The sequence below is a fragment of the Lactuca virosa genome, chromosome 1 (assembly GCF_052849685.1).
Source record: "Lactuca virosa cultivar CGN04683 chromosome 1, Lactuca_virosa_CGN04683_v6, whole genome shotgun sequence".
In the NCBI taxonomy this organism is placed as follows: domain Eukaryota; kingdom Viridiplantae; phylum Streptophyta; class Magnoliopsida; order Asterales; family Asteraceae; genus Lactuca; species Lactuca virosa.
The window spans coordinates 94,599,291-94,611,348 of NC_136426.1; the positions used below are offsets into that span (position 1 = coordinate 94,599,291).

General features: G+C 36.2%; 2 protein-coding genes across 2 annotated transcripts; both read left to right on the top strand.

Moving 5' to 3' along the window:
• Nucleotides 1-778: 778 nt before the first annotated feature.
• On the top strand, nucleotides 779-2,241 carry LOC145105644 (putative FCP1 homology domain-containing protein C1271.03c). Its single transcript, XM_079042731.1, has 6 exons — nucleotides 779-1,175; nucleotides 1,266-1,347; nucleotides 1,442-1,508; nucleotides 1,605-1,772; nucleotides 1,880-1,940; nucleotides 2,020-2,241. Exons 1-6 carry the CDS (start codon nucleotides 920-922, stop codon nucleotides 2,220-2,222), a joined length of 837 nt encoding a protein of 278 aa, XP_078898857.1. The 5' UTR covers nucleotides 779-919; the 3' UTR covers nucleotides 2,223-2,241.
• Nucleotides 2,242-7,174: 4,933 nt separating this feature from the next.
• LOC145117270 (uncharacterized) lies at nucleotides 7,175-8,498 on the top strand. The gene is made up of 6 exons (XM_079053580.1): nucleotides 7,175-7,424; nucleotides 7,516-7,597; nucleotides 7,695-7,761; nucleotides 7,859-8,041; nucleotides 8,126-8,186; nucleotides 8,272-8,498. Exons 1-6 carry the CDS (start codon nucleotides 7,175-7,177, stop codon nucleotides 8,496-8,498), a joined length of 870 nt encoding a protein of 289 aa, XP_078909706.1.
• Nucleotides 8,499-12,058: the final 3,560 nt, after the last annotated feature.

A 12,058-nucleotide genomic window follows, 5' to 3' on the forward strand; every position in this document is an offset into this window, starting at 1 on the left:
AAGTGTGAAATTCTTTTGGTATCTTGCTATTTTTATTATTATTTTTTATTTTTATTTGTGAATAACTTCAAGTTGAACTTATTTTGGAATATATTGTTTGTTTTAACTTAGGAGATGACACTTTCATTTTTATATTCATTAATGAAAATTTCAAGCATATAATCTAATATAAGTTTGAGTACTCCTCTGTCTGAAATAAGTTTATGCATTTCCTGTATTAATTGAACATCACTATCCACGTGTTCTTGCGACTCTTAGATTTTTTTTATTGAAACTATCAAAATATGGGTTTCTTACGTCTCTATCCTCGTGTGCTTGCAACTCTTAGATTTTTTTTTTCTTATTGAAATGAAAGAAAAAAGGGGTTTATAATCTACATGATAATGGAAAACTGGGTTACTATATATAAGAAAATTGGGTTACTATAGATAAGAGTTGAATGATACATTTAGTATAAGTTCTCATATGAACAACTTTCAAATTATTAATATCTAACGAAATCCGTTTAATTTACTATAGCATCAAAATTTTAAATATCATGAGTTCAGCAACTATCTAATAATGACACAGGAAAAAAAAAAACAGACGCTGGTTTCGGTTTATGCGTTTTTATCAGTTTTTCGTACCCCTTCATGAGTTTATCTTTAATAGGGAGGGGCCGAAGACGTCCGAATTCATGAAAGTTGTTAAAGAAATTATTTTAACGTTATACATTTTATAGTTATTCCACAATTAACTTTCTCACTTCATGCCTCTCTCTCCTTCCTGAAATCCCAGATGCCTGGATGTTAGTAGTATTGAAACGGCCGCTAGTGATTGAAATCCCAAAAGCCTTCTCGTTTCTTAGTTGCCATCAATATAAACCATACCATATCACATCATCAAAACCTACCCTAAACCAAAAACCATTCTTACAAAAATGGCAGCCGAAGAATCGAAAATCAAGAATGTGGCTATTGCTTCCGATGACAGTCAAAGCAGCGAAAAAGAAGAAGAGATTAAACACGAAAAAGAAACCGATCTGGGCATTTCGTTGGATAAACTTAGCCTTGGTCCCAAAAAGAAACTGCTTGTGATTCCTCTTGGTGGCCTCATTGCTCACCGAGCTCATGTTCGTGACCGGGCCACCCTCCCAAAAAACCGCCGCCCTGATCTGACCTACGGAAAGTTTAAGGGTGAGTCTAAAATTCTAGCCATGCATATTTTCATTTGGTTATGAGGGAATAATCCAAATATTTGTGAATAACATATGTACATTTATACAGTCTACAAAAGGCCTTTTTGTGAAGAATTCTTGAGGTTTTGCTTTGAAAGATTTGAAGTCGGACTATGGTCTTCTGCCATGGAGTTAGTATCCTCGAGTTTTTGTATTATATATATGTCATTAATTGATTAATTGATCACTTCGTTAATTTACAAGTTTCATTGATGTTTCTTTTAGGCATAACATAGACAAAGTTCTGACCCAAATTATCGGGGAACTTAAAAACAAGTTCTTATTCACGTGGGTGAGTTTAATTAAACTCACTTCGATGCATCTTCATTTTTGGTGTCAAAAAATCCATGAAAACTCTTGAATTGTTGTTTGTTATTTACCCATACAGGATCAGAATCAAAGTACTAAGACAAGATTTACGTGTTTTGGGAATGACTACAAGCCATTATTCTTGAAAGAACTTAAATATATATGGGAGAAGAAATACCCGAGTGGAGAATACTCGTCGTCTAATACGTTGTTGATCACCGACCCAGAAAAAGCCCTTTTAAATCCTGTATTATTCTATATCTTTAATTTGATATTTTATGTGTACGTATACGAATATAAAGTTTTTGTCCTTTATTTTTATTCGATGGTCTTTGTTTAATTGTTTTGTTGCAGCCTAACACTGCCATATTTCCTAAGGAGTATGATATTAAGAATAAGAACGATGATTTTTTAGGTAAAGATCATACGGTTGATTTATGGATATTAGTTGGTGTATATGTGTGAATTTTGTTGCGATAATTAATATTGATCAGGTCCAAATGGGGAGCTAAGGGCATTTTTGGATGGACTTGCTGACGCAATTGATGTTCCAAGTTATGTTAAAGATAATCCATTTGGGGAGGCAGCGATAACACCTTCACATCCTCACTGGGATTTTTATTCGGAGATAATTAGTTCCGGTGGCAAGGAAGAAAGTAGTGATGACGAGTTTTGGGATTCAGACTGGAGCTATTAATGTTTTGCAGTTGTGGGTTTTGGAGCTTTTGGTAATGGCTTTTTGTAACTTTAGTTTGTTTTGAACGATGGATGTTTGGTTTTGACATTACCAATATCCAAATAAAATAAACTAAATGTGTTATTAAGGTCACTATTATGAATATTTTATTGTTGCCTTAGTTTATATATATATATATATATATATATATATATATATATATATATATATAGTTAGGTTCAGGTATTTAAACTAATTATTGTATATCTATCGTATGCTATGTGAATGATAAAGAAAATATGTTGTTTGATAATATAAATACGTTCAATCTTACATAACTATTGTCATTTACACATATTCTCACTAATTAAATCGTCTATAAAATTATTATACACTTATTATTATTATTCTAATTTCTGAGTGAAAAACGATGTATGAGAACAAAAAGAAATAATAATTAACGAGAATGCATGAAATTGACGATACTCTTGTAAGGTTGAACGTATTCGCATTGCTAAACAACTTATTCTCTTAGTAATTCTCATAGCATACGATAGATGTACAATAATTAGTTTGAATAAAATAACCTAAGCCTATATATATATATATATATATATATATATATATATATATATATATATATATATATATATATATTGGCAATATCACGAGTTGTATAAATTTAAATGATAAAAAAAATCCAAGATAAAACAAACACCCTTAGGGTCACCATTTCAATATTTCACTACGCATCAATGCCATATCATTTTCCTCATATCTTTCACATCAATTTTTTGCAATGAAATATCCACCAATCAAACATAGAGCTCTAACACTTCTACGACCCCGAGCATGTGGGCGTGATGTAGCCGTGCATCAACGTGAGCCACAACATCACCCTGTGCATGTATAGTGCTGGAGACCTGTATGGCCTTATCAACCTTAGTTTAGTGGTGCTAATTAGTTGTCACGATGTTCAAACTTAGGCTACAAGGAATACCACCACCACACTCCACATCAACCCACTCAACATTTCACATATTTTCACCTTAGGAAGGTATACCACCACCGCACCCTTTCACTACAAGTTTTAGTACATGTTGTTCAGGTTCTAATGCATACGAGAGAAAAGGAATGAGGTTGTGTAGTGTTGAAGCGTGGGCACCAAGCACCAGATTCAACATGTGTGGGCACCGAACATCGAATTGTGTTGTCGCGCTATCACTGAGGCCACGTCACACCATCGTGCATGCACCCTCAATGGTAGTATGCCCCATAGCCTTAAAACCTATCTATAATTGATTCATTTCCAACATTTGTATATTTTATATTTTCTGATAATTAGAATGGATAGAATACACTTGTATTAAACAAGAGTTTAAAAAATGTTTATGAACTTTCAATCTGGTTTAGTTCAAACATTTGAAGCATTATTGTAAGAAAGTCTTTGGTAAAGGATGTCTTTCTGGGCCACATTATGTTGTAAATAATCTTTAGCTATTGTTATATATATATATATATATATATATATATATATATATATATATATATATATATATATATATATATATATATATATATATATATATATATATATATTATGGCAACCAAATGTATAACTGTGAGGTATGTTAATTACGCTATTGACAAAACTGTAAGATTAGTCCATCTGGTATTCAAAAAACTTTTGATGGAGTCCTTTTTCTTTATTTTTAGTCCATGGACTACTTGAAAGGACGATTTTACATTTTTATTTTATTTTTTTTATTTTTTATATTTATGTTAATACCTTTTTTAATTTAAAAGAAAAACAAGAACTAGTCATATCCACCCTATCACTCCATCGGTAACCCCTCCTATCTTTCTCTCTCTCTCTCTCTCTCACACACACACATACATACCTGCAACTCAAAAAACACACCCACACATGTAACTCGATCCTTCATGTTCTTTCATCATCAAACCTACCCACCAAAATCTTCCTAATCTGTTTAAAACTCTCACTGCTTCATTTGTAATCTCCAAATTCTAAAGATGATGACGATGATTTCGAAGAAGACCCATATCTGCAAGACCTCGAGTATGTCTCCCAAATCAAAAGAGTTAGATTCGTTTGGCCAAAATTCCCCAAATACATGGATTATTTAGTGGATGACATGGGATAGAGACATAATGATCTGGTGTTGCTCGATAGGAATGAGAAAGGAGAGAGAAAGAAAGTCAAAGAGAAAGAAAGAGGTGTCTCTGATCTAACAACCCACCCACCATCGATACCTCACTCATCACCATCTGTTGTTCCTACCATGAGAAAACGAAGGTGTTTGTTTTTGGGCTCCAAAACTGTAAGAAAAATGGAACTAGGTCATTGTTACAGGTGACTTCGTAGATAGATCTCATGATGGAGTTGGAGATACCCAAATTTACCCAAAGGGAACTATATTTTTCGGCCATTTGATCAACCCACTCCACCCATCTGTTTAGTGGATGATTCCATCCTTTAAGGAACGAGATTGAGTGCTCGGTAGGTTTGAACATGGGATCAACAATTTCTTTGAGGAATTTAGCTACTAGGTTTAGGAATATTACGATCCTAGGAGCAAAACAATCATTTGTTAGTGAACCCGTATGCTCGATGGTTGACTCGCTCTGATGGTTGGCTTGCCATTACTGTATGTTCGGACCTTGAAACCCCTCCTGATTTCAATCGAAACTAGATGTTGATTTCCATGGAATGATATTGGTTTCGATTTTAGGGCTTCAATGATTTTGATGGAGTTGCTTTAAAGAACTGTGTATGTATGTGTTTTTGTTGACGAGAGAGAGAGAGGTGGGGTGAGCCTCTTTTTTATTTTTATTTTTATTTTTTAATTAAAAGAATATTAAAATAAAAACAAAAAAACAGAAAAAAAAATTAAAAAGACAAAAATATCATTTCAAGTTTATTAAGGACCAAAACCAACGAAAAACCTTGATTTTGGACCGTAAAAAAGTTTTGACAAAACTTCAAAAATGGTCCCTGTGGTTTTCGAAAATATTAAGTTTAATCCCTAAGTTCAAAAAACATCATGGATCGTCCCTGTGGTTTCAAAACTTTTAATGTCTAGTCCTTCCGCCTAACTCCGTCAGCTTTCTACTGTTAAGTGAGGGGCATTTTCGTCATTTCAATACACATGGACCATTTATGATGTTTTCTCTATTTAAAAAAAAAAGAAAAAAAATATAATTATTTAATTAAAGGGCCCCACCCTCCCCTCTCTCTCTTTCTCATGGTTGAAAAAACCTCCACATGAGGTTGTATTTCTGGTCAAGAAGAGGCAACAGCCTCCCTCGTTCTCCACCACTGTTCCTGTCGAAGAGGCTCCACCCAAACACCCCCTCACAGCCGCTAAAAACCCCAATCCTATTTTCTTCATTGGCTCACCGGAAAAACGAAGCAGAAGAATAGGGACTGCCGCCTCTGATCTAACCCCCTCTCCACCTTTCTCGTCGAAGCTCAACCCCCAAACACCCTACTTTGATCGGCTACTGCAGCTGCCCCTCCCTTCGAGTTTCATCGCCGGACAGAAGTAAGACAATTGAGAACTGCCGGAGCAGCCCAAGTCAAAGAAGAAATCAACGACAACTGTCACTTCCATTCTTCTTCATTCTTCAATCCGATCGAGCATCGGTGGTACACCCCCTTGATCGGCACCACAGTGATTGTTACTATAGTGAACACAAGAACCCACCCCCAATTTCAACCAGATTCGTTACCTATCGTGATTTGCAGGTTTGAGATTCAACAAAAATCGAGACCCATCGTTGGGTCTCTTTGGTTAACTGATCGCGATTTCAGGATGCACAAGAAGGAAATCGGGACCCTTTGTTGGGTCTCTTGGTCTCAGTTGAAATCAACTAGTCTCGACAATGTGATTCAAAATGGCAGAGGTGGCGATGACTTACCAGCAGCAGCAGAACGACGGTGACGGTATGTAGCTGGGGGCTGCTCCGGTAGCCTTCTGCTGCTCTATTTATGTTTCTGTTCCAGCGAGTTCCACAAGAAGGGATAGAGAGAAGCAACGACAGGTGGCTGGAGGTTGTGTGGGTGGTTTATTGAAAGAAGAACAACGGTGGAATGGTGGCGGTTTTGTGGCAGCCCTACTGTTGGCTTTTCTTGCTTCTAGTGGTTCACAACACGGAAGGAAAAAGGGAAAGCAATAACAGGTTTTCAAGGGTGTTTGTCAACTTGCTTGATAGAAAAGGAATCGAAGGAGGAGAGTGTGGTGGTTTATGGGGGTGGGGCTTAGTCGACCAAAACGGTGGTGGCAGCAGGTGGTGTGTGGGCAGTAGGAAGTGGTAGAGTGTGACCGGAGAGGGAAATTGGTATCTCTGGTGGTTGTTTCTTCCACCGGTAAATCGGAGAGAGAGAGAGAGGGAGAGAGAGAGAGAGAGGTGAGACCCCTTGCATATTAAATTTTATTTATTTATTTATTTATTTTAAAAAAAGTAATACAAAACCTCATAAATGGTCCCTGGGTAGTGAAATGACAAAAATACCCCTTACTTAAAGGCTAAATGGTAACGGAGTGAGCCGGAAGGACCAAATGTTAAAAGTTTTGAAACCACAGGGACCATCTGTGAGGTTTTTTGAACTTAGGGATTAAACTTGATATTTTCGAAAACCACAGGGACCATTTTTGAAGTTTTGTCAAAAGTTTTTTATCCCATCCAAAGTTTTTTAAATAGCAATCTTGCAGTTTTGTCTTAGGTAAAAATTAATTTTTTGTTTACAACGGGTTAATTACTTTTATTTTAAATATTAAAAGTCTAGCAATTTACCAAAATTAAAGAAAGAAAAAAAAAACTTTTGAGATAACCTTCGGCTTAGGAAGACGTTTCATTTCACGCATAAGCCTGCTGGTTTCATAACTGCTCTTGAGTATCGACACATCAAAAACATACCCGAATTCAAAGTTTAAGCCATCCTCACGAAAATGGCAGCCAAAGAATCCAAGATCAATAATATCGTCGTTGCTTCTGAAGACAGCCGAAGAAGCAAAGAAGAAGATGATGAAAATGAAACAAGAATCGATTTGGGCATTTCATTTGATAAAATTATCCTTCGTCCCAAAAAGAAACTGCTTGTGCTTCCTCTCCGCGGCTTCATCGTTCACCGAGCCCATCTTGGCAGTCGGACCATTCCCAATAACCGCCTCCCTGATTTCTCTTACGAAGATTATCTGGGTGAGTCAAAAAATTTGGCCATGCATGATTCCATTTAAGTATGAGAGTATAACACAAACTTTGCTCAATAACACGTGGATGTTTTATACAGTTTACAAGAGGCCTTACTGTGAAGATTTCTTGAAGTTCTGTTTTGAAAGATTTGAAGTGGGACTATGGTCTTCATCTATCGAGTTAGTATCATTGTGATTTCTTATATTATATGTCATCGATTCACTTTTTTTGATTCAAATATATTTACTTAACTGCATGCATGCCTGTTTTATTTAGGGATAACTTAGAAAACATTCTGACCAATATTGTCGGAGAACTCAAAAGCAAGTTCTTGTTCACTTGGGTGAGCTTAAATCACTTCTTTCACAGTATCTTTATGTTTCGATGTGTGTTTAGTTTTTACTTTTATGAAGGTTTGTGTTGTTATTTACACTTGTCAGGATCAAAATCAATGCACTAAGACAGAGTTCATGTTTTTGGAGAACAAAAAGCAGCCGGTGTTGTTAAAAGAACTTAAACAGCTATGGAAGAACAGGGACTCGAGTCTTCCCTGGTATGAAGGAGAATACTCATCTTCTAACACGTTGCTGATCACTGATCCTGTGAAGGCTCTAGCAAATCCTGTATTACGTTTGCTTATATGATTATTTATATCAATACGGATATTTACATTAAAATTAATATTTGGTGCATGGTGTTTGTTGCAGCCCAACACTGCCATCTTCCCCGAGAAGTACGATGCTGAGAATATGGACGATGATTTTTTAGGTAAAAGTATACATTTATTTCTTAGATTAAGGATATTAGTTGGTTTAAAATTAATTTTGAATTTTTATGAAAAAATATTGATAAGGTCGGGATGGAGAGTTACGAGTATTTTTGGATGGAGTTGCAGAAGCTGAAGATGTGCAAAGTTATGTGGAAGATCATCCATTTGGGGAGCCTGCTGTATCACCTTCACATTCTGATTGGGACTATTATTCGGAGATACTTTATTGTTATGAGTATGAAGAAACTGTCGTCGTCGATAAGAATTGGGACTACTATTCTAAAGTAATGCTTTCCTTTGGGAGGAATTGATTTTTAATTATATATTATACTAATTTAGAAGCCGCTTGTGAACAATATTCTTTTGTGATCGGTTGGAATTTATTTTTTGTTTTTCTTTTTTTCTTTGGTAGGTTAACTTTTTATATATAATTTTATTCTTTACCCTTCATCGAGATGGTGCTCTGCATGTGTAGTCCAGTAAGAATGGGCTTGGTGTCCATACACGTGTTCCTTTTGTTTCCTATCAAATACATCCACCGGACATAGTTTTAAGTAAGAAGTCCTCTCTTGTTCCCACCTCTGAAAGTAGGGATGAGCATCAAAACCGGCCCGGGAACCGAACTTGGTGGAAAATAGGAACCGAATCGGACCGCCGGTTTTACCGGTTCCTAAAATCCACAAGAATATCGTCCCGGTCCTGGCTCGATCGTTTCTATCCGGTTCCGATTCCGACCGGTTCCCCGGTCCAAATGCTCAACCCTATCTGAAAGCGTGCTTCGGGTTTAATCTCTCAACCTAAGTTTTCCTTAACCCCTACCTCTCAACCGTCTATCTCTCGTGCTTCGGGTTTAATCTCTCAACCTGAGTTTTCCTTAACCCCTACCCCTACACCGTCTATCTCTCCTCTCCTCTATCTACCTACTCAGAGGGCAATCGACTTTCAATACCCACTCGATTGTTCCTGCAAGAAGCAACTCCCTCCGTGTTTGTCTCTGTTTGAACCACCGATTTCGCTTGCTATGCTCGATTAGAACTTCCTCAAATTATCGTTGTCTCTCTTCGAGGGAGATAGTCGTGAAACAAACATGCCATTGATGCTTCGATATACCCCCAATTTTGGATATGTAATTATTCTCCCAAAGCCCGTTTCTAATATCGATTACAAAAGAAGTCGATTTATTCTTTGGCCATCGACCCTCTTTTGTCTCTGTATCTCGAAGGTTTTTATACAGGTAAGCCCTAATTTTCGTTTTTAGAAATTACCCACAATCATATGTTGATTGGTTTCGTTCTTTGTTTTGCAGCTTCTTGATCTGTGTGTTCATTCTAGTTCATTTCAAATACCGATTGTTGAAGGTATGTGTTATCTTTTTTTTTTCATGTCCTTGTTTGTTTTCCTTGATCATTGCTCCTGCTCTTAATTGATTACCTTTTCCACTGTGTTTTCTTGATATCGATTTTGGGATTAATTGATTGTAGTATCGATGTCTTAGTCGGTCCATAATATGCATATGTTGATGCCAAACCTGATGGAAAAGAGGCAAGTAATTCACCATATTGAAAACTTTGATTAATGGATTTGATACTAATTTAAATTTGTTATATTTGATACCGATTTTGAAAGTGGGGTTGGAAAATTACATATATAACCTTTTATCATAATTATAATGTTTAATAATTAGATAAATAATAAGAATGATGTGGCAATGTATAATTGGATAATATGTGTTTTCGTTTTTTCGCAAATTATTTGCATTTTCGTATGTGCCTTCCCTATATATATATATATATATATATATATATATATATATATATATATATATATATATATATATATATAAACAACAGATAGCAATGGATTAGCGACAAGTTCCAACGTATTAGTGACGGATTATCGAAAAATTAGAAATTTGGGCCATTCACGATGCGGGCCGTTTGTGGTTGCACACCCAACAACTCCTTAGGGTCGGCCTGATGTTTATACACATTTAATGAGAAAATGGATAAAAATACCTTTAACATATATATATATATATATATATATATATATATATATATATATATATATATATATATATATATATATATATATATATATATCAAGCTCCATCCGTTGATTTTGAAGGTCATGTACGAGAAGTAAAAATGAATTCTAAAATTTTAGATTAAAAATGGATTTGCAAAAGATAATAGAGAATAGGGTTTTTGTCATAAAAGCCCCCAATTTTACACAAACAAACCGGTTATGCCCAAAGTCGTTTTTTTTTGCCACAGATGTCTCAAATACCGGAAAATTGGTTCGATTTTGCCCTTTACCCTGATTTTACCTTCTATGGTCGGGAGCCCACCTGGTCTTCTTCACAAACCCTCTCTGCCTTCACCACCATCTTCGATTTTGCCCTTCACCACCGTCTGCTTCTTCGATCGACGGGATCCAAAGAAACAAGAAAAAAATCGCAGCTCTCTCACTCTCCAAAATCGATTGAAGGTTCTTCTTCCTCTTCTGATTTCGATCACCAATAATAGGTGGGGCTTGGTATCGAAGGGGCGAGTTTAGGAGTGTAGGACTTCACACTCATGGTTTGAGTTGGTCAACTATAAAGAGTAGAAAGGGGAATGCCCAAGAGGATAGAATCAAAGACAGTCTCGATGCGATTTCCAGCTTTTCTTTAGCGGGAAAATCTCTTTGAGAGGTATAGTAGCAGTTAACGGTAAGCAATAGGGGAGGTGAGGCTAGAGGAAAGGAGCAAACCCTACGTCTAATCACCGATACTTGGACCTGAGGGGACTGATTGGTTCCCCTTAGGTGGATTGGTCCCAGCAAGGCTATCTGTCTACTTGGCTGGTCGTAGGCCTTTCACTTTTTTATTTTTTGCAAGAGGATCAATGGAAAAAGGAATTGAATTCTTTGAGTTCTGAATTTAATTGAAGAAGGTTTCGGTTCTGAATTGTGTTTCCAAAATCTCGTTTCAAGAACAAAAAAATCTTGTTTCCAAAATCTTGTTTGAGTTCTGAATTGTGTTTGAATTCTTCTTGTTTGAGTTCTGAATTGTGTTTGAGTTCTGAATCTGAAATCATTTCCTTGTTTGAGTTGTTCTGAAAATCTTCTTTGACTTCTAAGTTCTTGCTTGAATGTGTGTGTATGTTTGTGTTTCGGTTAAGAAACCATGTGTGTTTGAGTGGAGAAGATGTTGGGTTTCTGTGATGGAGGGATAATGGTGGCATTGGGTGGTGGTGGATGATGGATGGTAGTGGTGGTGATGGTGGATGATGGACGGTAGTGGTGGTGGTGGTTTGTGTGTGGCTAATGGTGGTGGAAAAGTGTGGTGCTGGAGGTGATAAGTAAATATAAGGGCTTCTATGACAAAGGTGACTGGCCTAGAAGGTAAAATCTGGCTAAGGGACAAAAGTGAACCAATTTTCCGGTATTTGAGATATCTGTGGCAAAAAAAAAAAAACGACTTTGAACATAACCAATTTTTTTGTGTAAAATTGAGGGCTTTTATAACAAAAACCCTAGAGAATATTGATGGATTAGCAACAGATAACATGGTTAACAACGTATTAGTGAATTGAAGTATTTCCAACGGATAATTTAAAAGTTATAATTTTGAGGCTTTCACGACGCGGGCTATTTGCGGTTGGTTGCATATCCGACATTTAATGAAATTAACTTCAAAGAAACTCAAGAGGACAACGGTTGAAAGCTAAAGAAACTCTCTACTTCCTGAAAACTGAAATCCCAAACCGCCTGAATGCAGGTTACTAATTTAACCGATAGTCATAGAAATCCCAAAAGCCTGCTCCTTTCATAGTTGCCATCGATATAAAGTATAAACCATTCCATATCACATCAGAATTAACCTACC

Excerpts from the sequence above, each read along its gene's own strand:
- LOC145105644 (XM_079042731.1), top strand. The coding sequence starts at position 920 with ATGGCAGCCGAAGAATCGAAAATCAAGAATGTGGCTATTGCTTCCGAT. Across the intron at positions 1,176-1,265 it reads GACCTACGGAAAGTTTAAGG|TCTACAAAAGGCCTTTTTGT; the intron begins GTGAGTCTAAAA and ends ACATTTATACAG. Across the intron at positions 1,773-1,879 it reads AAAAAGCCCTTTTAAATCCT|CCTAACACTGCCATATTTCC; the intron begins GTATTATTCTAT and ends GTTTTGTTGCAG.
- LOC145117270 (XM_079053580.1), top strand. The coding sequence starts at position 7,175 with ATGGCAGCCAAAGAATCCAAGATCAATAATATCGTCGTTGCTTCTGAA. Across the intron at positions 7,762-7,858 it reads GCAAGTTCTTGTTCACTTGG|GATCAAAATCAATGCACTAA; the intron begins GTGAGCTTAAAT and ends TACACTTGTCAG. Across the intron at positions 8,187-8,271 it reads TATGGACGATGATTTTTTAG|GTCGGGATGGAGAGTTACGA; the intron begins GTAAAAGTATAC and ends AATATTGATAAG.